Source organism: Leucoraja erinacea, unplaced genomic scaffold, assembly GCF_028641065.1.
Source record: "Leucoraja erinacea ecotype New England unplaced genomic scaffold, Leri_hhj_1 Leri_127S, whole genome shotgun sequence".
Classification (NCBI taxonomy): domain Eukaryota; kingdom Metazoa; phylum Chordata; class Chondrichthyes; order Rajiformes; family Rajidae; genus Leucoraja; species Leucoraja erinaceus.
Window position 1 is genome coordinate 91,525 of NW_026575539.1, and position 26,086 is coordinate 117,610.

The 26,086-nt window shown below is 51.3% G+C and overlaps 1 protein-coding gene across 1 annotated transcript; it reads right to left on the bottom strand.

Annotated features, from left to right (window-relative positions):
- Window positions 1-181: 181 nt before the first annotated feature.
- On the bottom strand, window positions 182-26,086 carry LOC129715619 (chloride intracellular channel protein 1-like). The gene is made up of 6 exons (XM_055665490.1): window positions 25,775-26,086; window positions 7,780-7,889; window positions 5,797-5,928; window positions 4,542-4,648; window positions 2,399-2,580; window positions 182-572 (listed from the first exon to the last, which is right to left on the bottom strand). The coding sequence occupies exons 1-6, from the start codon at window positions 25,808-25,810 to the stop codon at window positions 411-413; spliced, it is 729 nt and encodes a 242-aa protein (XP_055521465.1). The 5' UTR covers window positions 25,811-26,086; the 3' UTR covers window positions 182-410.

The following is a 26,086-nucleotide window of genomic DNA, read 5'->3' on the forward strand; positions in this document are numbered from 1 at the left end:
GAACCTCTTTACTCCTATACTGAAATCCTCTTGTTATGAAGGCCAACATTCCATTAGCTTTTTTCACTGCCTGCTGTACCTGTACGCCAACTTTCAGTGACCAGTGTACAAGGACGCCCAGGTCTTGCTGCACCTCCCCCATACCTAACCTAGCCCCATTGAGATACACAGAGACTTGGGCTGTAACATAAATATTTATTTTCGTTCAGAGAAAAGCCAAAATAAAGAGAAGAGAGTTGACCGAAGTTTGCAGGGAAAATACTTTTCCAAACTTCAAAAAAAAAAAAAAATGGGGTGGGAGGTGAAAAATCTCGAATATTGTGTTGGCCGCTGTGCTGAGACTGATTGGCTGCGTTCCTTCCGCCCGCCAAGCTCAGAACTTTGCGGGGCGATCCTGAAGGGAGGGCCCTTCACTTGAGAGCCTTGGCGACCATGGCGTAGGCCAGCTCGATCTCCTCATCCTTCGGGCACGTGTTCGCGAACTCCTCGCAGTCCTTGGCGTTTCCCAGATACCTCCAAACACCAGTGAACTGCTTGGGAAACTCAAAGCCTCGATATTTCCGACTTACCACCTGTTTGGGGGGCAGGGGAGGGAGAGAAAAGTTCAACGCTTCTTAAGTCTTAAGGAACAGAGAATTAGGCCATTCGGCCCATCGGGCACTCTCTGCCATTCAAGCACGGCTAATCGGTTAAGAAGGAACTGCAGATGCTGGGGAAAAAAATCGAAGGTAGACAAAAATGCTGGAGAAACTCAGCGGGTGAGGCAGCATCTATGGAGCAAAGGAACAGGTGACGTTTCGGGTCGAGACCCTTCTTCAGACTGATGTGGGGGGGGGGGGTGGGGAAGAAGAAAGGAAGGGGTGGAGACAGTGGGCTGTGGGAGAGCTGGGAAGGGGAGGGGAATGAGGGAGAAAGCAGGGACTACCTGAAATTGGAGGTCAATGTTCATACCGCTGGGGTGTAAACTACCCAAGGGAAATATGAGGTGCTGTTCCTCCAATTTGTGGTGGGACTCACTCTGGCCATGGAGGAGGCCCAGGACAGAAAGGTCGGATTGGGAATGGGAGGGGGAGTGGAAGTGCTGAGCCACCGGGAGAACAGGTTAGTTGGTGCGATAGAACTGTGCAGAGGTGTTGGGTGAAGCGATCGCCAAGCCTGCGCTTGGTCTCACCGATGTAGAGCAGCCGACACCTAGAGCAGTGGGTGCAATAGCTGAGAAAGGTGAGGTCATGGCTGATCTATCTTTCCATCTCAACCCCATTCTCCTGCCTTCAGTTTGGTGTATTGTCTTGTATACAGAGGTACAGAGCAAAGCTTTTAGAAACATAGACAATAGGTGCAGGAGTAGGCCATTCGGCCCTTCGAGCCAGCACTGCCATTCAATATGATCATGGCTGATATCCCCAATCAGTACCCCTTTCCTGCCTTCTCCCCATATCCCCTTACACCGCTATCGTTAAGAGCTCTATCTAACTCTCTCTTGAAAACATCCAGTAAATTGGCCTCCGCTGCCTTCTCCGGCAAATAATTCCACAGACTCACAACTCTGGGTGAAAAGGTTTTTCCTCATCTCAGCCCTAAATGGCCTACCCCTTATTTTCAAACTGGGCGCTCCCTGGTTCTGGACTCCCCCAACATCAGGAACATGTTTCCTGCCTCTAGCGTGTCCAAACCCTTAACAATGTTTCAAAGAGATAACCTCTCATCCTTCTAAACTCCAGAGTGTACAAGCCCAGCTGCTCCATTCTCTCAACATATGACAGTCCCGCCATCCCGGGAATTAACCTTGTAAATCTCATGTGCTTCAATGAGATATCCTCTCATCCTTCTAAGTATCCTGAAATGTATCCCCCTATAGGACTGAAATGAGAAAAAAAAGGGGCGACCTTATAGAAAAGTATAAAATGATAAAAGGACTGGACAAGCTAGATGCAGGTAAAATGTTCCCAATGTTGGGCGAGTCCAGAACCAGGGGCCACACAGTCTTAGAATAAAGTGGAGGCCATTTAAGACTGAGGTGAGAAAAACCATTTTCGCCCAGAGAGTTGTGAATTTGTGGAATTCCCTGCCACAGAGGGCAGTGGAGGCCAAATCACTGGATGGATTTAAGAGAGAGTTAGATAGAGCTCTAGGGGCTGGTGGAATCAAGGGATATGGGGAGAAGGCAGGCACGGGTAATTGATTGGGGACGATCACAATGAATCAGCCATGATCACAATGAATGGCGGTGCTGGCTCGAAGGGCCGAATGGCCTCCTCCTGCAACCATTTTCTATTCCTGGAATCGCAGGAACATAGAAGCCCAGCCTGCTCAACCTCCCCCTGTAGGTCAAGCACTGCAACAGCACACTGCAACGTCTAATGTCCCAAGGTGAGGTGGTCTCGGTCGACTTGCTTACCTGTACGATGTGGAGTTTGGGCAGGAGGTTGCAGTCGGCAAGGGTCAGCTCGTTGCCGTCCAGGAACTTCCGGGTGGACACGCCGATGTCCTCGGCAGAGTTCTCGTCGATCTCCTCGGGCAAGGCCGAGTTCAGATATTCGTCCAGCTTGGCCAGCGACTTCACCAGCCCCTTCTCCAACGCTGGTGCACGCGCGTGGAAACGGAGGGAAGAAAAAGGATCATCAGTTCGCAAGTTGCTGCCGTTAACCGCCAACGTCATTCCCTGGTTCGACTTCCCAAAACTCAACACCTCACATTTATCTGTGTTCAGGCTGGTTAATGTTGGCATGTTGTATTATTTTGTCCAAGTCAAGAGACAAGCCAACATATATAGTCGCATGTACCAAATGGTACAGTGAAATTTGTGGTCACCATATAGCCATATATCCAGATATATCTTGCAGTATTAGTTTGGACACCAGGGGGCCGTCATTAGATGCACAGGATATAGACAATATTGGCAATAGACAACAGGTGCAGGAGGAGGCCATTCGGCACTTCGAGCCAGCACCAACATTCAATGCGATCGTGGCTGATCATCCCCGATCATCCCCAATCAGTACCCCGTTCCTGCCTTCTCCCCATATCCCCTGACTCCGCTATCTTTAAGAGCCCTATCTAACTCTCTCCTGAAGGTATCCAGAGAAACGGCCTCCACCGCCCTCTGAGGCAGAGAATTCCACAGACTCACAACTCTCTGGGAGAAAAAGTGTTTCCTCGTCTCCGTTCTAAATGGCTTACCCATTATTCTTAAAATGTGCGGCCATTTTAGACTGAGGTGAGAAAAAACTTTTTCACCCAGAGAGTTGTGAATTTGTGAAATTCCCTTCAACAGAGGGCAGTGGAGGCCAAGTCACTGGATGGATTTAAGAGAGAGTTAGGTAGAGCTCTAGGGGCTGGTGGAATCAAGGGATATGGGGAGAAGACAGGCACGGGTTATTGATTGGGGACGATCAGCCATGATCACAATGAAAGGGGGTGCTGGCTCGAAGGGCTGAATGGCCTCCTGCTGCACCTATTTTCTATATTCTATGTTTCTATGAAGTGTTTCCCCGTCTCATTTCCAAATGGCTTACCCCTTATTCTTAAACTGTGTGGCCCTTCGTTCTGGACTCCCCCAACATCGGGAACATGTTTCCTATCTCTAGCGTGTCCAAACCCTTAACAATCTAATATGTTTCAATGAGATTCCCTCTCATCCTTCTAAACTCCAGCGTGTACAAGTCCAGCTGTTCCATTCTCTCAGCATATGACAGTCCCGCCATCCCGGGAATTAACCTTGTAAACCTGCGCTGCACTCCCTCAATAGCAAGAATGTCCTTCCTCAAATTAGGGGACCAAAACTGCACACAATACTCCAGGTGTGGTTTCACTAGGGCTCTGCACAACTGCAGAATGACCTCTTTGCTCGATTCGATTCCTCTTGTTATAAACCATATAACCATATAACAATTACAGCACGGAAACAGGCCATCTCGACCCTTCTAGTCCGTGCCGAACACATAATCTCCCTTAGTCCCATATACCTGCGCTCAGACCATAACCCTCCATTCCCTTCCCATCCATATAACTATCCAATTTATTTTTAAATGATAAAAACGAACCTGCCTCCACCACCTTCACTAGAAGCTCATTCCACACAGCTACCACTCTCTGAGTAAAGAAGTTCCCCCACATGTTACCCCTAAACTTCAGTCCCTTAATTCTCAAGTCATGTCCCCTTGTTTGAATCTTCCCTATTCTCAATGGGAAAAGCTTTTCCACGTCAACTCTGTCTATCCCTCTCATCATTTTAAAAACCTCTATCAAGTCCCCCCTTAACCTTCTGCGCTCCAAAGAATAAAGCCCTAACTTGTTCAACCTTTCTCTGTAACTTAGTTGCTGAAACCCACGCAACATTCTAGTAAATCTCCTCTGTACTCTCTCTATTTTGTTGACATCCTTCCTATAATTAGGTGACCAAAATTGTACACCATATTCCAGAATTGGCCTCACCAATGCCTTGTACAATTTTAACATTACATCCCAACTTCTATACTCTATACTTCTATATAAAGGCCAACAAATTATTTTTGTTGATTAATATAAAGTGTTCGACTCACTGTCGTTCGTGCTAGGGTTGGAGTTCTTGATGTAGGCAGAGAACTTGGAGAAGACAGTGTTACCAGCGGTGTTGGACTCTGGATTCCTTGCTGCAAGACGAGGGTACCTGCCGAGAGAAACAGTGCGCATGTCAGAAGAGGTACGGGGAGAACATAGAACTAGTGTGACTGGGCGATCGCTGGTCTGCGTAGACTCTGTGGGCCGAAGGGCCTGTTTCCACGCAGCATCTGTCAACTTTGACAGCACTGGGCCTCGCGTTTTAGTTTGGAGATACAGCGCAGAAACAGGCCCTTCAGCCCACTGGGCATAATGTGCGATCCCCGCACATTAACACCATCCTACACCCACTAGGGACAATTTTATAACTTGTATATGCATATATAAAAATAATTTTATACGTTTCTAAAAGATATCCTCTCATCCTTCTAAACTCCAGAGTGTACAAGCCCAGCCGCTCCATTCCCTCAGCATATGACAGTCCCGCCATCCCGGGAATTAACCTGGTGAACCTACACTGCACTCCCTCAATGTGATCATGGCTGATCATCCCCAATCAGTACCCCTTTCCTGCCTTCTCCCCATATCCCCTGAATCCGCTATTTTTAAGAGCCCTATGTCGCTCTCTCTTGAAAGTTTCCAGAGAACCGGCCTCCACCGCCCTCTGAGGCTGAGAATTACAGATTCAAAATTCTCTGTGTGAAAAAGTGTTTCCTCGTCTCCGTTCTAAATGGCTAACCCCTTATTCTTAAACTGGGTGTGGCTCCTGGTTCTGGACTCCCCCAACATCGGGAACATGTTTCCTGCCTCTAGCGTGCCCAAACCCTTAATAATCTTATATGTTTCAACGAGATCCCCCTCATCCTTCTAAACTCCAGAGTGTACAAGCCCAGCCGCTCTATTCTCTCAGCATATGACAGTCCCTGCCATCCCGTGAATTAACCTGGTGAACATACGCTGCAGTCCCTCAATAGCAAGAATGTCCTTCCTCAAATTAGGGGACCAAAACTGCTCACAATACTCCAGGTGTGGTCTCACTCTGGATACTTTCAAGAGAGAGCTAGATAGGGCTCTTAAAGATAGGGGAGTCAGGGGATATGGGGAAAAGACAGGAACGGGGTACTGATTGTGGATGATCAGCCATTATCACATTGAATGATGGTGCTGCCTCGATGGGCCGAATGGCCTCCTCCTGCACCTATTGTCTATTGTCAAGCATATTTTTCATCCAGTGGGGCGTTGAGTTGGAGAACGTACTTGGGAGGGCAGAGAATTTCCTCCAGGAATTCCTCGATTTTGTTGGTGTCCGTTTTCACCTCGTTGTCGTACAGCAGGAACGGCGGCTGGGCTCCGGGGGCCAAGTCCTGCAGGAACTGGTTCTCGAATTTCCTAAGTTCCGCAACGTTCGAAGGGGAGGAAGAACAGGTCAGGGTTAGAGTCGCGGATTGATACAGCATGCTGACCGGTTGCATCGTGGCTTGGTTCGGCAACTTGAGCGCCCAGGAGAGGAAAATACTACAAAAAGTAGTAAACACTGCCCAGTCCATCATCGGCTCTGACCTCCCCACCATCGAGGGGATCTATCGCAGGCGCTGCCTCAAAAAGGCTGGCAGTATCATCAAGGACCCACACCATCCTGGCCACACACACTCATCTCCCCGCTGCCTTCAGGTAGAAGGTACAGGAGCCTGAAATCTACAACAACCAGGTTCAGGAATAGCTGCTTCCCCACAGCCATCAGGCTATTAAACACAACTTCAAACAAATTCTGAACTATAACTGCCTATTGCACTTATATCTGTGTGTGTGTGTGTGTGTGTGTGTGTGTATATATATGTGTGTGTGTGTGTATGTGTGTGTGTGTATGTGTACACATGTGTGTGTATATACATGTGTACATACACATATACTATATTATATACTATATACTGATCTGTTCTGTATTCATGCCTACTATATCCTGTTGTGCTGAAGCAAAGCAAGAATTTCATTGTCCTATCTGGGACACATGACAATAAACTCTCTTCACTTGGCTTGACTCGACTTGAAACAGGCCCTTCGGCCCGACTTGCCCACACCGGCCAACAATGTCCCTGCTATACTAGTCCCACCGGCCCGCGTTTGGTCCATATCCCTCCAAACCTGTCCTATCCATGTACCTGTCCAACAGTTTCTTAAACGTTGAAATAGTCCCAGCGTCAACTACCTCCTCTGTGCCCGTCTCACTCACCAGAAGCCGAGATGCCGGAGCATTTTTGTGTCTTTTCTGGGTGTCAGAGGTTACGAGGAGAATAGACAATAGGTGCAGGAGTAGGCCATTCGGCCCTTCAAGCCAGCACTGCCATTCAATGTGATCGTGGCTGATCATCCCCAATCAGTACCCCGTTCCTGCCTTCTCCCCATATCCCACGACTCCGCTATCTTTAAGAGCCCTATCTAGCCCTCTCTTGAAAGTATCCAGAGAACCTGCCTCCACCGCCCTCTGAGGCAGAGAATTCCACAGACTCACAACTCTCTGTGTGAAAAAGTGTTTCCTCGTCTCCGTTCTAAATGGCCGACCCCTTATTCTTCAACTGTGTGGCCCCTGGTTCTGGACTCCCCCAACATCGGGAACATGTTTCCTGCCTCTAACGTGTCCAAACCCTTAATAATATTTTTTGTTTCAATAAGAATCCCCCTCATCCTTCTCAACTCCACAGAGTGTACAAGCCCAGCCGCTCCATTCTCTCAGCATATGACAGTCCCGCCATCCCGGGAATTAACCTGATGAACCTATGCTGGGCTCCCTCAATAGCAAGAATGTCCTTCGAGGGGGGAGAGAGGGGGAGGGGGCAGAGAGAGGAGGAAACCTAGAAACATAGAAATTAGGTGCAGGAGTAGGTCATTCGGCCCTTCGACTGCCTGCACCGCCATTCAATATGTTCATGGATGATCATCCAACTCAGTATCCCGTACCTGCCTCTCTGTCCATACCCCCTGATATTTTTTGTTTCCACAAGGGCCACATCTAACTCCCTCTTACTCCAGCCAATGAACTGGCCCAGCCGCTCCCCTCTGTGGCAGAGAGTTCCAGAGATTCACCACTCTCTGTGTGAAAAAGGAGGGTGGGGGGAGGAGGAGGAGGGTGGGGGGAGAGGGAGGGGGGGGAGAGAGAGGGGGGAGGGGGGGAGAGAGGGAGGGGGAGGAGGTGGGGGGGGGAGGGGGAGGGGGAGGGGGAGGGATCCCATGCACACCACTCACTTCCTCATATCCAATGTGGTGACGTTGAAGGTGACTCCCTTCAGCCAGAGAACCATGAAGAGACGCTGGGAGAACGGACAGTTCCCAATGCTCTGACCATCACTGCCAGCCTGTGGGAGGGAGGGGGAGGGGGAGGGGGAGAGGTAGAACACAATGAAACATGATGTCAAGTCGGCACGGTGGTGCAGCGGTAGAGTTGCTGCCTTGCAACGAATGCAGTGCCGTCGACCCTGGTTCAATCCCGGCTATGGGCGCTGTCTGTACAGAGTTTGTACGCTCCCCCCGTGACCTGCGTGGGTTTTCTCCGAGATCTTCGGTTTCCTCCCACACTCCAAAGACGTGCAGGTTTGTAGGTTAATTGGCTTGGTGTAAATGTAAAAAATTGTCCCTAGTGGGTGTAGGATGGTGTTAGTGTGCGGGGATCGCTGGTCGGCGCGGACCCGATGGGCTTGTTTGTGTGTAGGATGGTGTTAGTGTGCGGGGATCGCTGGTTCAGTTTACTGTCACGTGTGGAGAAGTGCAGTGAAAAGCTTTTTTGTTGCGTGCTATCCAGTCAGCAGAAAGACAACACATGATTACAATTGAGGCGTCCACAGTGTACAGATACATGATCTGCCTCGTGACCTGCGTGGGTTTTCTCTGGGTGCTCTGGTTTCCTCCCACACTCCAAAGATGTGCAGCTTTGCAGGTTAATTGGCTTGGGAATGAGATAGTCTTCCAGCGGGGAAACAGGCCCTTTGGCCCGACCATCTAGATGGGAAAAGGGGATCTGGGGGTCCTTGTTCATCAGTCTATGAAAGTAAGCATGCAGGTACAGCAGGCAGTGAAGAAAGTAAGCATGCAGGTACAGCAGGCAGTGATGAAAGCCAATGGCATGTTGGCCTTCATAACATGAGGAGTAGAGTATAGGAGCAAAGAGGTCCTTCTGCAGTTGTACAGAGCCCTAGTGAGACCACACCTGCAGTATTGTGTGCAGTTTTGGTCCCCTAATTTGAGGAAGGACATTCTTGCTATTGAGGGAGTGCAGCGTAGGTTCACCAGGTTAATTCCCGGGATGGCGGGACTGTCATATGCTCAGGGAATGGAGCAGCTGGGCTTGTACACTCTGGAGTTTAGAAGGATGAGAGGGCATCTCATTGAGACATATAAGATTATTAAGGGTTTGGACACGCTAGAGGCAGGAAACATATTCATGATGTTGGGGGAGTCCAGAACAAGGGGCCACACAGTTTAAGAATAAGGGGTTGGCCATTTAGAATGGAGATGAGGAAACACTTTTTCACACAGAGAGTTGTGAGTCTGTGGAATTCTCTGCCTCAGAGGGCGGTGGAGGCCGGTTCTCTGGATACTTTCAAGAGAGCTAGATAGGGCTCTTAAAGATAGCGGAGTCAGGGGATATGGGGAGAAGGCAGGAACGGGGTACTGATTGTGGATGATCAGCCATGATCACGGTGAATGGCGGTGCTGGCTCGAAGGGCCAAATGGCCTCCTCCTGCACCTATTGTCTATTACAAAAGAGTGATACAGTGTGGAAACAGGCCCTTCAGCCCAACTTGCCCACACCGACCAACATGTCACATCTACACTAGTCCCAGCTGAGGGGGGGGGGGGCAATTTGCAGATACAGCACAGAAACAGGCCCTTCGGCCCACCAGGTCCGCACCGACCAGCGACCCCCACACACTAACACTATCCTACACACACACACACACACACACCTACAAATCTGCACGTCTTTGGAATGTGGGAGGAAACCGAAGATCTCGGGGAAAACCCACGCAGGTCAGGGGGAGAACGTGCAAACTCCGTACAGACAGCGCCCGTGGTCGGGATGGAACCCGGGTCTCCAGCGCTGTGAGGCAGCAACTCTACCGCTGCGCCACCGTGCCGCCCATTGGTCTACTAACGGGCTGAGAGATAAGGCGAGAGTGATATTTGATGAAGTGAAAGTATAACAGGAAGTATATGCAAAGCAGACAATATAAATAGATATAGAAAACAGACATTTGCGGTAATGGAAACTGCAGAGGGAATGGACAAGGAACTGCAAGTGCTGGTTTACAACAACAAAAAAGACACAAAGTGCTGGAGTAACTCAGCGGGACAGGCAGAATCTCTGGATAGAAGGAATGGGTGAGGTTCCGGGTCGAGACACTTCTTCCTTTAAAAAAAATATACATCCATGATTTCTAGGACTAGACTTCTGACTCGACCCACTCTCCAGAGATGATGCCCGTCCCACTGAGTTACTCCAGCACTTTGTCGCTTTTCTTCCCAAAAATGTGCGGGATTGCATGTTAATAGCGGAGTCAGGGGATGTGGGGAGAGGGCAGGAACGGGGTACCGATTGGGGATGATCAGCCATGATCACATTGAATGGCGGTGCTGGCTCGAAGGGCCGAATGGCCTCCTCCTGCACCTATTATCTATTGGCTAATTGGCCCTCAGTGGTTTAGTGTGATTTTAGTTTTAGTTCAGAGATACAGCATGTAAACAGGCCCTTCGGCCCACCGGGTCCGTGCCGACCAGCGATCCCCGCACACTAACACTGTCCTACACCCACTAGGGACAATTTGTACATTTACACCAAGCCAATTAACCTACAAACCTGCACGTCTTTTGAGTGTGGGAGGAAACCAAAGATCTCGGAGAAAACCCACGCAGGTCACGGGGAGAACGTGCAAACTCCGTACAGACAGCGCCCTTAGTCGCGATCGAACCCGGGTCTCCGGCGCTGCAAGCGCTGTAAGGCAGCAACTCAACCGCTGCGAAACACAGGCCGCTGTTGTAATAAGTCATTGCAGACTCAACTGCCTCCTCTGGCAGCTCGTTCCATACACCTACCACCCTCTGTGTGAAAATAATTTCCCCTCAGGTTCCTATCAAATCTTTGCCTCATTTTAAACCTGTACTCTGTTTTTCCAATCTCCCACCTCCGTGGGAAAAAGCTCTGCCTCGAGTCGAAACGTCACCTATTCCTTCTCTCCAGAGATGCTGCCTGACCCGCTGAGTGACTCCAGCATCTTGTGTCTACCTTTGGTGTAAACTAGCATCTGCAGTTAATTCTCTGGAGAGAAGGAATTGGGCGACGTTTCGGGATGAGACTCTTCAGAAGAAGAAGTCTAAAGAAGGGTCTCGACCCGAAATGTCACCTATTCCTTCATCTCCAGAGATGCTGTCTGACCCGCTGAGTGACTCCAGCATCTTGTGTCTACCTTTGGTGTAAACTAGCATCTGCAGTTAATTCTCTGGAGAGAAGGAATGGGCGACGTTTCGGGATGAGACTCTTCAGAAGAAGAAGTCTAAAGAAGGGTCTCGTCCCGAAATGTCACCCATTCCTTCTCTCCAGAGATGCTGCCTCACACGCTGAGTTTCTCCAGCATTTTGTGTCTACCTTCGAATTTCCAGCATCTGCAGTTCCTTCTTAAACATCTGCAGTTAATTCCCTGTTCTCCAGAGATGATGCCAAACCAATGAGATCAACCATTCCTTCTCTCCAGAGATGCTCCCTGACCCGCTGAGTTACTCCAGCACTTTGTGTGTGTGTGTCTTCGGTGTAAACCTGCATCTGCAGTTCTCCAGAATTCTCCTTTTGAGCATTCAATAGGCAATAGGCGCAGTAGGCCACATATAAGATTGTTAAGGGTTTGGACACACTAGTGGCAGGAAACATGTTCCCGATGTTGGGGGAGTCCAGAACCAGGGGACACTCAGCTTAAGAATAAGGGGTAAGCCATTTAGAACGGAGACGAGGAAACACTTTTTCTCCTAGTTCTGAGTCTGTGGAATTCTCTGCCTCAGAGGGCGGTGGAGACCAGTTCTCTGGATGCTTTCAAGAGAGAGCTGGATAGGGCTCTTAAAGATAGCGGAGTCATGGGGATATGGGGAGAAGGCAGGAACGGGGTACAGATTGTGGATGATCAGCCGTGATCACATTGAATGGCGGTGCTGGCTCGAAGGGCCGAATGGCCTACTCCTGCACCTATTGTCCATTGTCTATTGTCTAAAACCTATTTCTACTCACTAGCATGTTTGAGCCCCTCTGAGGGGGCGATGTAAACAGTTTATGTATGTATTGTTAGGTCTGTCTACCGTTGTATGTAGCACATTCGTACCTGCACTGATGTGAAGCACTTTGGTCAACGTAGGTTGTTTTTAAATGTGCTATACACATAAAATTGACTGACTGACTGAGCCCTGTTTTCACACCTTGCACTTCCTTATCTATGTACCTCCCTCTCTCCCGACTCTCAGCCTGAAGAAGGGTCTCGACACGAAACATCACCCATTCCTTCTCTCCGGAGATGCTGCCCGTCCCGCTGAGTTACTCCAGCGTTTTGCGTCTATATCCTCTGTTTAATCACCGGGTCCACCACATTCCTTGCCGAAATTCAAATATTTGCAGATTTGTGTGGAGATCCTTTACCACCAAAAGCACAGTAGCTAGCTGGCACTGCCCTTCTGTCACTTGGGAGCTTAGAGATACAGTGTGGAAACAGGCCCTTCGGCCCACTGAGTCCGCGCTGACCAGCGATCCCCGCACACTAACAGTATCCTACACACACACTAGACAATAGACAATAGGTACAGGAGTAGACCATTTGGACCTTTGAGACAGCACCGTCATTCAATGTGATCATGGCTGATCATCCCCAATCAGTACCCTTTTCCTGCCTTCTCACCATATCCCCCGACTCCGCTATCTTTAAGAGCCCTATCTAGCTCTCTCTTGAAAGCATCCAGAGAACCTGCCTCCACCGCCCTCTGCGGCAGAGAATTCCACAGACTCACAACTCTCTGTGAGAAAAAGTGTTTCCTCGTTTCCCTTCTAAGTGGCCGACCCCTTATTCTTAAACTGTGTGTGTGGCCCCTGGTTCTGGACTCCCCCAACATCGGGGAACATGTTTCCTGCCTGCAGCGTGTCCAAACCCTTAACAATCTTATACGTTTCAATGAGATAACCTCTCATCCTTCTAAACTCCAGAGTGTACAAGCCCTGCAGAAGGACCTCTTTGCTCCTATACTCGACTCCTCTTGTTATGAAGGCCAACATGCCATTCGCTTTCTTCACTGCCTGCTGTGCCTGCATGCTTACTGCTTGCAGGACATTCCTTGCTGACCACTGCCCGATGGACTTGTGGTCAAAGGTGTTGGTCCAGAAGAACCTTTCCACAAACCACAGATGGGCATCCTGGTAAATTCTACACTGCTCACACTGCTCCAAATTCAGTCTGACCAGCGCCTTATAAAAGCTCAGTATAACATCCCTGTTCTTTTCGGTGAGAGAGGAGAAACTGGTTTCAGGGTGTGGGTGCGAGATCACATAGTTTTTAGTCATGACTCATTCATTCCAGGAAGCCGTCAGCATTTCCTGCTCTGAGTTTAGTTTAGTTCAGAGATACAGTGTGGAAACAGGCCCTTCGGCCCACCGGGTCCGCGCCGACCAGCGATCCCCGCACACTAACACTATCCTACACACACTGGGTCAATTCTTACACAAACACCAAGCCAATTAACCTACAAATCTGGACGTCTTTGGAGTGTGGGAGGAATCCGAAGATCTCTGAGAAAACGCACGCAGGTCGCGGGGAGAACGTGCAAACTCCGTACAGACAGCGCCCGTAGTCGGGATCGAACCTGGGTCTCCGCATCATAGAAACATAGACAATAGGTGCAGGAGGAGGCCATTCGGCCCTTCGTGCCAGCACCGCCATTCATTGCGATCATGGCTGATCGTCCCCAATCAATAACTCGTGTCTGCCTTCTCCCCTCGTCTCAGTTCCACGTAGGTTCACCAGATTGATCCCTGGGATGGCGGGACTGTCATATGAGGAAAGATTGAAAAGACTAGGCTTGTATTCACTGGAGTTTAGAAAGATGAGGAGGGGATCTTATAGAAACATATACAATTATAAAAGGACTGGACAAGCTTTGGTTACAGGAAAAATGTTCCCAATGTTGGGCGAGTCCAGAACCAGGGGCCACAGTCTTAGAATAAAGGTGAGGCCATTTAAGACTGAGGTGAGAAAAAACATTTTCACCCAGAGAGTTGTGAATTTGTGGAACTCCCTGCCACAGAGGGCAGTGGAGGCCAAATCACTGGATGGATTTAAGAGAGTTAGATAGAGCTCTAGGGGCTAGTGGAATCAAGGGATATGGGGAGAAGGCAGGCACGGGTTATTGATTGGGGACGATCAGCCATGATCACAATGAGTGGTGATGCTGGCTCGAAGGGCCGAGTGGCCTCCTCCTGCACCTATTTTCTATGTTTCTATGTTTCCATGATCACATTGAATGGCGGTGCTGGCTCGATGGGCTGAATGGCCTCCTCCTGCACCTATTGTGTGTGGTCTATTAACCCAAAACTTTACCCAATCCTTCTCTCCAGAGACGCCTCCTGGCCTGCTGAGTTAACGCTCCAGCATTTTGCGTCCATCTTCGATTTAAACCAGCATCTGCAGTTTTTTCCCCACACACGTGAGAATGTGTAATCGATGGCAGGCACGGACTCGGTGGGCCGAAGGGCCTGTTTCTCTAACATCTAAAGTACCAGCATCTGAAACATTGGCTGCTAGACAGGAAGCAGGGGGCAGCCCAAGGCAAGGACAGGAAGTCAGTCGGAGCAGTGAAGTTACTCAAGTAACGATTTCAGTCCAAGTGCTGCCTTGTAGACCACTTCCGCTCTGAGCCTGTCTGTCTGCAAGCCTGCCAATGCCCACATGTTGTTGACTCACATCTCGGTGCTGGCTCGAAGGGCCGAATGGCCTACTCCTGCACCTATTGTCTATTGTCTATTGAAACCGGAGCACCCGGAGGAAACCCAGGCAGGTCACGGGGAGAACGTACAAACTCCGTACAGACAGCACCCGTGGTCAGGATCGAACCCAGGTCTCTGGCGCTGTGAGGCAGCAACTCAACCGCTGCGCCACCGTGCCAGCCCTAATACTCAATGCCCCGACCCGACCCATGCCAGTCAATAGACATGGGTGTGGAAGTGGGCCATTCGGCCCTTCGAGCCAGCACCACCATTCAATATGATCATGGCTGATCATCCCCAATCAGTACCCCGTTCCTGCCTTCTCTCCATATCCCCTGACTCCGCTATCTTTAAGAGCCCTATCTAGCTCTCTTGTGAAAGTATCCAGAGAACCGGCCTCCAACGCCCTCTGAGGCAGAGAATTCCACACTCACCACTCTCTGTGTGGAAAAGTGTTTCCTCGTCTCCGTTCTAAATGGCTTACTCCTTATTCTTAAACTGTGTGGCCCCTAGTTCTGGACTCCCCCAACATCGGGAACATGTTTCCTGCCTCTAGCGTGTCCAAACCCTTAACAATCTTATATGTTTCAATGAGATCCCCTCTCATCCTTCTAAACTCCAGAGTGTACAAGCCCAGCCGCTCCATTCCCTCAGCATATGACAGTCCCGCCATCCCGGGAATTTACCTTGTAAACCTACGCTGCACTCCCTCAATAGCAAGAATGTCCTTCCTCAAATTCCTCAGTCGAAGGGCCTCAACCTGAAACGTCACCTATCCAAGCTCTCCAGAGATGCTCCCTGACCCGCTGAGTTACTCTAGCACTTTGTGTGTTTAACTCAAGCAGAACAAGGGCGGTCACGGTGGCACAGCGGTAGAGTTGCTGCCTTACAGCGAATGCAGCACCAGAGACCCAGGTTCAATCCCAACTGCGGGTGCTGTCTGTACGGAGTTTGCAGGTTCTCCCCGTGACCTGCGTGGGTTTTCTCCGAGATCTTCGGTTTCCTCCCACACTCCAAAGACGTACAGGGTTTGTAGGTTAATTGGCTTGGTGTTAATGTAAAAATTGTCCCAAGTGGGTGTAGGATAGTGTTAGTGTGCGGGGATCGCTGGTCGGCACGGAGCCGGTGGGCCTGTTTCCATGCTGTATCTCTAAACTAAGCATATGCCTGGACTAAAGATAACTGGAGCAAAGAAATGGAGAACCCCTTATAAAGGATAAAAGTAGAAAGAAAATAACAAATCACAAGTATTTTGATTAGTTTATGAGATGCGGAATGCCAAGCTTGGCGGTGGGTTGCCATGGTAACGGCATTGGTCAAATGGCTCTCGGCCAACAAGCTAGATCTCAGCAAAATGGGAGATCACAGGATCAAAGGCAGGCATGTGTCAGATACTAGTTTAGTCTAGTTTAGTTAACCCACAAACCCTCACGTCTAGGTTTAGTTTAGAGACACAGCACGGAAACAGGCCTTTCGGCCTAATGAGTCTGCTCCGACCAGCGATCCCTGCACACTAACACTATCCCACACACACACACGCACACTAACACTATCCCACACGCACACACACACACACGCGCACACTAACACTATCCCACACACACACACACATACACACTAACACTATCCCCCACACACACACACACTAACACTATCCCACACACACACACTCACACATACATACACACACACACACACACACTAACACTATCCCCCACACACACACACACACGCACACTAACACTATCCCACACACACACACACACACGCACACTAACACACCCACACTAACACACACACACACGCACACTAACACTATCCCACACACACACACACACGCGCACACTAACACTATCCCACACACACACACACACACACACACACTATCACACACACACACACACACACACACACACGCACACTAACACTATCCCACACACACACACACACACACACACACACTATCCACACACACACACACACACGCACACTAACACTATCCCACACACACACACACACACACACTAACACTATCCCACACACACACACAAACACTATCCCACACACACACACACACACGGGACAATTTACAATTTTACCAATACTAATTTGCCTACTAACCTGCACGTCTTTGGTGTGTGAGAGAAAACCGGAGCACTCGGAGAAAACTCACGCAGGTCACGGGGAGAACGTGCAAACTCCGTACAGACAGCACCCATAGTCTTGATTGAACCCGGGTCTCTGGCGCTGGGAGGCAGCAACTCTACCGCTGTGCCACAGTTCAGTTAAGTTTAGTTTAGTTCAGAGATGCATTGTGGAAACAGGCCCTTCGGCCCACTAAGTCCGTGCCGACCAGCGATCACCCCTTCTCACAAGTTCCATGTTATCTTTTTTTCCGGTGGGCGGCGCGGCTCTGGCCAGCAGCGGCCTCTGCAGTCTGTCCGCGTTTTATTATTTTCTGTCTGTGTTTTAAATGTAGTTTTTGTTATTTTTTGTTGGGGTGTGTGTGTGGGGGGGGGGGGGGGGGGGGGGGGGGGGAAACTTTTTAAATCTCTCCCTGCACTGGAGACCCGACTTTTCTCGTCGGGTTTCCGTTGTCGTTGGGGCCGCAACGAGGAGCGGCCTCCACCAGGAAGAAGCCGGGGACCCTGGTGCCGACTCACCGTCGCCGTCGCGGGGCTGGCCGAGTCCGGAACGGTTGGAGCGGTGGAGGAGCGCTGCTGCTGCTGCTGCTGCTGCTGCGGCCCGACCGGAGAGTCGGAGGCTCCAACGACAGATCTGTGGACGGCGGCACCGGGAGCCCGCGGATCCCTGGAGGGAGACCGCTTTTCAGGGCTCTCGCAACGGCGACTTCCCCCGCCCGAGTTGCGGGGTTGAAGAGCTCCTGGAGCGGGGCCTACATCACTGCCCCGCGCTGCTGGGAATGGCCACGGGACTATACGAGCGCCCGCCGGGGGCTCTAACACCAAGACCCGGTGTGCGACCTCGCACCACCCGGCGTGGCTTTAATGGCTGCGGGACAATCGCCATCGCCAGCCGGGGGCTTTGACTTTGACTCTGACATCGGGGGGGGGGGGAGGGCAGGGGAGAAATAAGTTTATTTGGCCTTCCATCACAGCGATGTGATGGATGTTTATGTAAATTATGTTGTGTCTTGGGTCTATGTGTTTGTATGTATGGCTGCAGAAACGGCATTTCGTTTGGACCTCAAGGGGTCCAAATGACAATAAATGTATCTTATCTTATCCCCTTTCCATCCACTCCATATGAACCGGGGGTCAATTTAGGTGGCACGGCGGTGCAGCGGTAGAGTTGCTGCCTCACAGCGCCGGAGACCCGGGTTCGATCCCGAGTGCGGGTGCTGTCTGTACGGAGTTTGCACGTTCTCCCCGTGACCTGCGTGGGTTTCTCCGAGATCTTCGGTTTCTTCCTACACTCCAAAGACGTGCAGGACCTGTATAGTATCCATGTACCTGTCCAACTGTTTCTTAAACGATGGGATAGTCCCAGCCTCAACTACCTCCTCCGGCAGCTTGTTCCATACACCCACCACCCTCTGTGTGAAAAGGTTACCCCTTAGATTCCTATTAAACCTTTTCCCCTTCACCTTGAACCTGTGTCCTCTGGTCCTCGATTCCCCTACTCTGGGCAAGAGACTCTGAGCGTCTACCCGATCCATTCCTCTCATGATTTTGTACACCTCTATAAGACCTCCCCTCATCCTCCTGCGCTCCATGGAATAGAGACCCAGCCTACTCAACCTCTCCCTGTAGCTCACATCCTCTAGTCCTGGCAACATCCTCGTAAATCTTTTCTGAACCCTTTCAAACATGGCAATATCTTTCCTGTAACACGGTGCCCAGAACTGAACACAATATTCTAAATGCGGTCTCACCAACGTCTTATACAACTGCAACATGACCTCCCAACTTCTATACTCAATACTCTGACGGATGAAGGACAAATTGCCAAAAGCCTTTTTGACCTAGGGAAGAACATAGAAAATAGGTGCATGCGGAGGCTATTCGGCCCTTCGAGCCAGCATCACCATTAATTGTGATCATGGCTGATCATCCCCAATCAATAACCCGTGCCTGCCTACTCCCCATATCCCTTGATTCCTCTAGCCCCTAGAGCTCTATCTAACTCTCTCTTAAATCCATCCAGTGATTTGGCCTCCACTGCCCTCTGTGGCAGGGAATTCCACAAATTCACTACTCTCTGGGTGAAAACGTTTTTTCTCACCTCAGTCTTAAATGGCCTCCCCATTATTCCAAGACTGTGGCCCCTGGTTTTCTGGACTCGCCCAACATTGGGAGCATTTTTTCCTGCTTCTAGCTTGTCCAGTCCATTCCCCTGACTGTTAGTCTGAAGAAGGGCCTCGATCCTAAATGTCACCCATTCCTTCTCTCCAGAGATGCTGCCTGACCCGCATTTTACCTGCATCTAGCTTGTCCAGTCCTTTAAAGTAATTTTATATGTTTCTATAAGATACCCTCTCATCCTTCCAGCCCCTGGTTCTGGACTCGCCCAACATTGAGATCATTTTTCCTGCATCTAGCTTGTCCAGTCCTTTTGTAATTTTATATGTTTCTATAAGATCCCCCCCTCATCCTTCTGAACTCCAGTGAATTACAAGCCTAGTCTTTTCAATCTTTCCTTATATGACAGTCCCGCCATCCCAGGGATCAATCTCGTGAACCTACGCTGCACTGCCTCAATCACAAGGATGTCCTTCCTCAAATTAGGAGACCAAAACTGTACACAATACTCAAGATGTGGTCTCACCAGAGCCCTGTACAACTGCAGAAAGTGCAGACTCCACACACACACACACACCACACAGACAACAGCCGATGTTGGGATCGAACCCGGGCCTCTGGCGCCGTGAAGCAGCGGCTGCACTCGCTGTTTGGTGCTGTTGTTGTTGTAATCTCTGTGGAAATACAGAGCTACGTGGCCCAGGGGAGTGCCTGCTCTGTTTGTGCCTGTTAAACTAACCGCCTCAAGTCACCCCGAGCTTGGCATGGTACAAAAATGTGGCTCAACGAAATGTAAATAGGAAAAAAAAAAAAGGCCATCACACCCTTTCAGAGAGAGATAGCGTTCTGTGGCGTTTAGTAAGCAGGCAGCTCTCTGGGGTGGGAAATATTAAATTGATTGAATGGAAGTGTGGTGTAGCAGTAGAGTTGCTGCCTCACAGCGCCGGAGACCCAGGTTCGATCCCGACGGCGGGTGCTGTCAGTACGGAGTTTGCACGTTCTCCCCGTGACCTGCGTGGGTTTTTCCGAGATCTTCGGTTTCCTCCCACACCCCAAAGACGTGCAGGTTTGCAGGTTAATTGGCTTGCTTATAGAAGTTTTAAAAAGTCCCCAGTGCGTACAATAGACAATAGACAATAGGTGCAGGAGGAGGCCATTCGGCCCTTCGAGCCAGCACCGCCATTCAATGTGATCATGGCTGATCATCCCCAATCAGTACCCCGTTCCTGGATTTTAGAAGGATGAGAGGCCATCTTATCGAAACATATAAGATTATTGAGGGCTTGGACACGTTAGAGGCAGGAAACATGTTGCCGATGTTGGGGGAGTCCAGAACCAGGGGCCACACACAGTTTAAGAATAAGGGGTAAGCCCATTAGAACGGAGATGAGGAAACACTTTTTCCACACAGAGAGTTGTGAGTCTGTGGAATTCTCTGCCTCAGAGGGCGGTGGAGGCCAGTTCTTTAGATACTTTCAAGAGAGAGCTAGATGGGGCTCTTAAAGATAGCGGAGTCAGGGGATATGGGGAGAAGGCAGGAACGGGGTACTGATTGGGGATGATCAGCCATGATCACATTGAATGGCGGTGCTGGCTCGAAGGGCCGAATGGCCTCCTCCTGCACCTATTGTCTAAAGTATAATTGTTCATTCATCCTAAACTCGGGTGAATTCGCATTCATAACAAGCCAGTCATCCTACAAACCTTTGGATGGGAGGAAACCGATGATCTTGGAGAAAACCCACGCAGGTCACGGGGAGAATATACAAACTCCACACATAATGATGTATAAATTAGAACGATGATATCATAACCCATTCTCCCGGATTGCATAAGTCGTGGTTTTGGGAGGTGCCATGATGATTAACATAGAAACATAGAAATTAGGTGCAGGAGTAGGCCATTCGGCCCTTCGAGCCTGCACCGCCATTCAATATGATCATGGCTGATCATCCAACTCAGTATCCCGTACCTGCCTTCTCTCCATACCCTCTGATCCCCTTGCCCACAAGGGCCACATCTAACTCCCTCTTAAATATAGCCAATGAACTGGCCTCAACTACCCTCTGCGGCAGAGAGTTCCAGTGATTCACCACTCTCTGTGTGTGAAAAAGTTCTTCTCATCTCGGTTTTAAAGGATTTCCCCCCTTATCCTTAAGCTGTGACCCCTTGTCCTGGACTTCCCCAACATCGGGAACAATCTTCCTGCATCTAGCCTGTCCAACCCCTTAAGAATTTTGTAAGTTTCTATAAGATCCCCTCTCAATCTCCTAAATTCTAGCGAGTATAAACCAAGTCTATCCAGTCTTTCTTCATAAGACAGTCCTGACATCCCAGGAATCAGTCTGGTGAACCGTCTCTGTACTCCCTCTATGGCAAGAATGTCTTTCCTCAGATTAGGAGACCAAAACTGTACGCAATACTCCAGGTGTGGTCTCACCAAGACCGTGTACAACTGCAGTAGAACCTCCCTGCTCCTATACTCAAATTAACTGTCTATGATGCAAGACATTTTTAACTGTTTAGTTTAGAGATGCTGCCTGGAAACAGGCCCTTCGGCCCATTGAACGGGGTACTGATTGTGGATGATCAGCCATGATCACATTGAATGGCGATGCTGCCTCGAAGGGCTGAATGGCCTCCTCCTGCACCTGTTGTCTATTGTCTCTTGATTGAAAGATGCAGCAAGGAAACAGGCCCTTCAGGCCATCGAGCCCGTGCCGACCAGCGATCCCCACACAAACCTACTCACATTAGGGGCAATTTGCAATCAAATTTATACCAAGCCAATTATTAATCTACAAACCTGCACAACTTTGGAGCGTGGGGGGAGAAAACCGAAGATCTCGGGGAAAACCCACGGGGAGAACGTGCAAACTCCGTGCAAACAGCAGCCGCGGTCGGGATCGAACCCGGGTCTCCGGCGCTGTGAGCCAGCGACTGTGCCGCTGCATCACCGTGTCCCCCCCCTAGTTCTGTGTTTAGTATACAGATACAGCACGGAAATAGGCCCTTCGGCCCAACGAGTCCACACTGACCATCGACCGCCCGTTCACACAAGTTCCGCCCCATTACCCACCCTCTGCTCAGCAGAGGGACAATTAACCCACAAACGCGCACGTCTTTGGATTGTGAGAGGAAACGTGAGGATGTGACATCTGGGTAGAAGCCAGTAATGACTTTGGCAAACACAACCTGATTTTTTTATAACCGGCATATAATATATTCTCACCTCTAGGCATCTTTTATGATGCCGACAATAGACAATAGGTGCAGGAGGAGGCCATTCGGCCCTTCGAGCCAGCACCGGCATTCAATATGATCACGGCTGATCATCCCCAATCAGTACCCCGCTCCTGCCTTCTCCCCATAGCCCCTGACTCCGCTATCTTTAAGAGCCCTTATTTAGCTCTCTCTTGAAAGTATCCAGAGAACCTGCCTCCACCGCCCTCTGAGGCAGAGAATTCCACAGACTCACAACTCTCTGTGATAAAAAGTGTTTCCTCGTCTCCGTTCTAAATGGCTTACCCCTTATTCTTAAACTGTGTGTGGCCCCTGGTTCTGGACTCCCCCAACATCGGGAACACGTTTCCTGCCTCTAGTGTGTCCAAACCCTTAATAATGTCATATGTTTCAATGAGATATCCTCTCATCCCTCTAAACTCCAGAGTGTACAAGCCCAGCTGCTCCATTCTCTCAGCATATGACAGTCCCGCCATCCCGGGAATTAACCAGGTGAACCTACGCTGCACTCCCTCAATAGCAAGAATGTCCTTCCTCAAATTAGGGGACCAAAACTGCTCACAATTCCTCTTGTGGTCTCACTGGGGCCCTGTACAACTGCCCAAGGACCTCTTTGCTCCTATACTCAACTCCTCTTGTTATGAAGGCCAACATGCCATTCGCTTTCTTCACTGCCTGCTGTACCTGCATGCTTACTTTCTTAAACTGATGAAGTGGACTAGGTTCGGATTGGGCTGTCCCAGATTTACCCAACACAATGACCAGGGTACAACAAGTCTTCTGCAGTTGTATAGGGCTCTGGTGAGATCACATCTGGAGTATTGTGCACAGTTTTGGTCTGCTAATTTGAGGAAGGACATCCTTGTGATTGAGGCAGTGCAGCATAGGTTCACGGGATTGATCCCTGGGATGGCGGGACCGTCATATGAGGAAAGATTGAAAAGACTAGGCTTGTATTCACTGGAGTTTAGAAAGATGAGGGGATATCTTATAGAAACATATACAATTATAAAAGGACTGGACAAGCTAGATGCAGGAAAAATGTTCCCAATGTTGGACGAGTCCAGAACCAGGGGCCACAGTCCTAGAATAAAGGGGAGGCCATTTAAGACGGAGGTGAGAAAAAACCTCACCCAGAGAGTTGTGAATTTGTGGAATTCCCTGCCACAGAGGGCAGTGGAGGCCAAGTCACTGGATGGATTTAAGAGAGAGTTAGATAGAGCTCTTGGGGCTAGTGGAACCAAGATTATGAAGGGTTTGGACACGCTAGAGGCAGGGAACATGTTCCCGATGTTGGGGGAGTCCAGAGTTACTCCAGCATTTTGTGTCTATCTTCGGTGTAAACTAGCATCTGCAGTTCCTCAGATCCCGCAAACTTGCAATGCTTTTCTGAAGACCAAGTTAATCCCCGGGATGGCGGGACTGACATATGATGAAAGAATGGTTCAACTGGGCTTGTATTCACTGGAATCTAGAAGGATGAGTGGGGATCTTATAGAAACATATAAAATTGTTCAAGGGAATGGACAGGCTAGATGCAGGAATAATGTTGACAACGTTGGGGGAGTCCAGAACCAGGGGCCACACACAGTTTAAGAATAAGGGGCAAGTCATTTAGAACAGAGGCAAGGAAACGCTTTTTCTCACAGAGAGAGTTGTGAGTCTGTGGAATTCTCTGCCTCAGAGGGCGGTGGAGGCGGGTTCTCTGGATGCTTTCAAGAGAGAGCTAGATAGGGCTCTTAAAGATAGCGGAGTCAGTGGATATGGGGAGAAGGCAGGAAAGGGGTACTGACTGGGGATGATCAGCCATGATCACAATGAATGGCGGTGCTGGCTCGAAGGGCTGAATGGCCTCTACTCCTGCACCTATTGTCTATCGTAATAACTTTTCATTGTACCTTTATACAAACTAGTCTATCAGACAGACCAGCCCCCCCCACCATCGACTCCATCTACACTTGAAAAAGCAGCCAACGTAATCAAAGGCTAGTCTGAAGAAGGGTCTCGACCCGAAACGTCATCCATTCCTTCTCTCCTGATGTGCTGCCTGACCCGCTGAGTTACTCCAGCATTTTGTGTTTATCTTTGGTTTAAACCAGCATCTGCAGTTCCTTCCCACACAAACTACAATCACGTGACTCGTCCCCCCTCAAGGTGAGAATTCGGGGTTTTTTTAATTTTCTAATTTAAACAAATAATGAGTCAAATGCCAGGGCTGCTGGGACCAGGAAGTCAGGCAAGTGGAGTGAGCACATGGTCCCACCCACCCCAGCCCACTCTCACCCCAAAACAGTCACTCAGAGAGAGGGGGGGGGGAGGGGGGGGGGGAGGGGGAGAGAGAGAGAGGGGGGGAGGGGAGAGAGAGAGGGGGGGGAGGGGAGAGAGGGGGAGGGGGGGGGGGGGGGAGGGAGGAGAGGGGGGGGGGGGGGGAGGGGGAGGAGAGAGGGGGAGAGAGAGGGGGGGGGGGGGAGAGGGGGGGGGGGAGGGGGGGAGAGGGGTGGAGGTGGGGAGAGAAAGAGAGGGGGGAGGGGAGGGGGAGGAGGGGGAGGAGGGGGGAGGAGGGAGGGGGGGAGAGGAGGGGGGAGGGGGGAGAGGAGGGGGAGGGGGAATGGGAGAGAGGGGGGAGGAGGGGAGAGGAGGAGGGGGAGGAGGGGAGGAGAGGGGGGGGAGGGGGAGGAGGAGAGGGGGAGGAGGGGAGGGGGGGGGGAGAGAGGGGGAAGAGGGGGGAGGGAAAAAGGGGGAAGGGGGGGGGGAGGGGGGAGAGGGGGGAGGGGGGGAGGGGGGGAGGAGTGGGGGGAGGGGAGGGGGGAGGGAGGGGGGAGGAGGGGAGGGGGAGGGGGGGAGGGGAGGAGAGGCGAGGGGGGAGGGGGGGGGAGGGGGGGGGGGAGAGGGGGGGAGAGCGGGGAGGGGGGAGAGAGGGGGGGGAGGGGGAGAGAGGGGGGGAGGGGGAGAGAGGGGGGGAGAGGGAGAGAGGGGGGGGGGGGGGGAGAGGGGGGAGGGAGGGGGGGAGGAGAGGGGGGGGGAGGGGGGAGGGAGGGGGGGGGGAGGGGGAGAGGGGGGGGGGGGGGGGGAGAGGGGGGGGGGAGGGGGGGGGAGGAGGGGGGGGGGAGGGGGGGGGGGGGGGGGGGGGGGGGGGGGGGGGGGGGGGGGTGGGGGGTAGGTGGGGGTGGGGTGTGGGGGGGGGGGGGGGGGAGAAAGATACGCACACACTCAAAGACAAGACACACACACAGACAGGCGGGCGGGGAAGTAGTAGAGACCGCTTTGAGGAGCCGCAGAAACAGAAAAGGCCGGGCGACTGACTGCGCAAACTTTGGGGAAAGTTGAAGTAGAAGCGGCCGGGGAGAGAGAGGGGGAGGGGGAGAGTGTAGAGGGAGGGAGGGGGAGGGGGGGAGGGAGGAGGGGGGGGGGGGGGGGGGGAGGGAGGGGGGGGAGAGGGGGAGGGGGGGGAGAGAGGTGGGAGAGAGAGGAGGGGAGAGAGGGGAGAGAATGGGAGGGAGGGAGTGGAGAGGAGGAGGGGGGGGAGAAAGGGAGAGGGGGAGGGAGAGGGAGGGGGGAGAGAGAGGGAGGGAGGGGAGAGGGGGGAGAGGGGGAGAGAGGGGGGGGGGGGGAGGGGGGGGGGGGGGGGGGGGGAGGGGGGGGGGGGGGGGGGGGGGAGGGGGGGGGGGGAGGGAGGGAGAGGAGAGGGAGAGGGAGAGGGGGCGTCCCAGCATAAGACAGAGGTGAACCTTACCTTCACAAACAGCTCCACTCGCTTCTCGTCAGCCATTTCCCGCAGTGGAGAAGAAGCTCTTCCGCCCACAGGCCACACACACACACACACTCCTTGCACGCCCACCCACACCTCTTGCACACTCCTTGCACACCCAGACCGCTGTGCAGGTCCCACTCTGGGCTGGGCTGGGATCCGGGGCCGCTCTGGGTGGATGTGAGCTGAGCTGAGCTGCGCTGTAAATCGCTTCCTGACTCCACCCAGGAAACCCGACACTAACCCAGACGCGGCAATGTTCAAACCCACACAGAGAGAGCGAGAGAGAGAGAACTT

Bases quoted from the DNA above. Each gene is read 5' to 3' on its own strand.
- LOC129715619 (XM_055665490.1), bottom strand. From the start codon at position 25,810: ATGGCTGACGAGAAGCGAGTGGAGCTGTTTGTGAAG. The intron at 4,649-5,796 runs GTACGTTCTCCA...TTCTCTCGGCAG, and splicing joins GAAATTCTCTGCCCTCCCAA to GTACCCTCGTCTTGCAGCAA. The intron at 573-2,398 runs GTAAGCAAGTCG...CCCCCCAAACAG, and splicing joins CCAAACTCCACATCGTACAG to GTGGTAAGTCGGAAATATCG.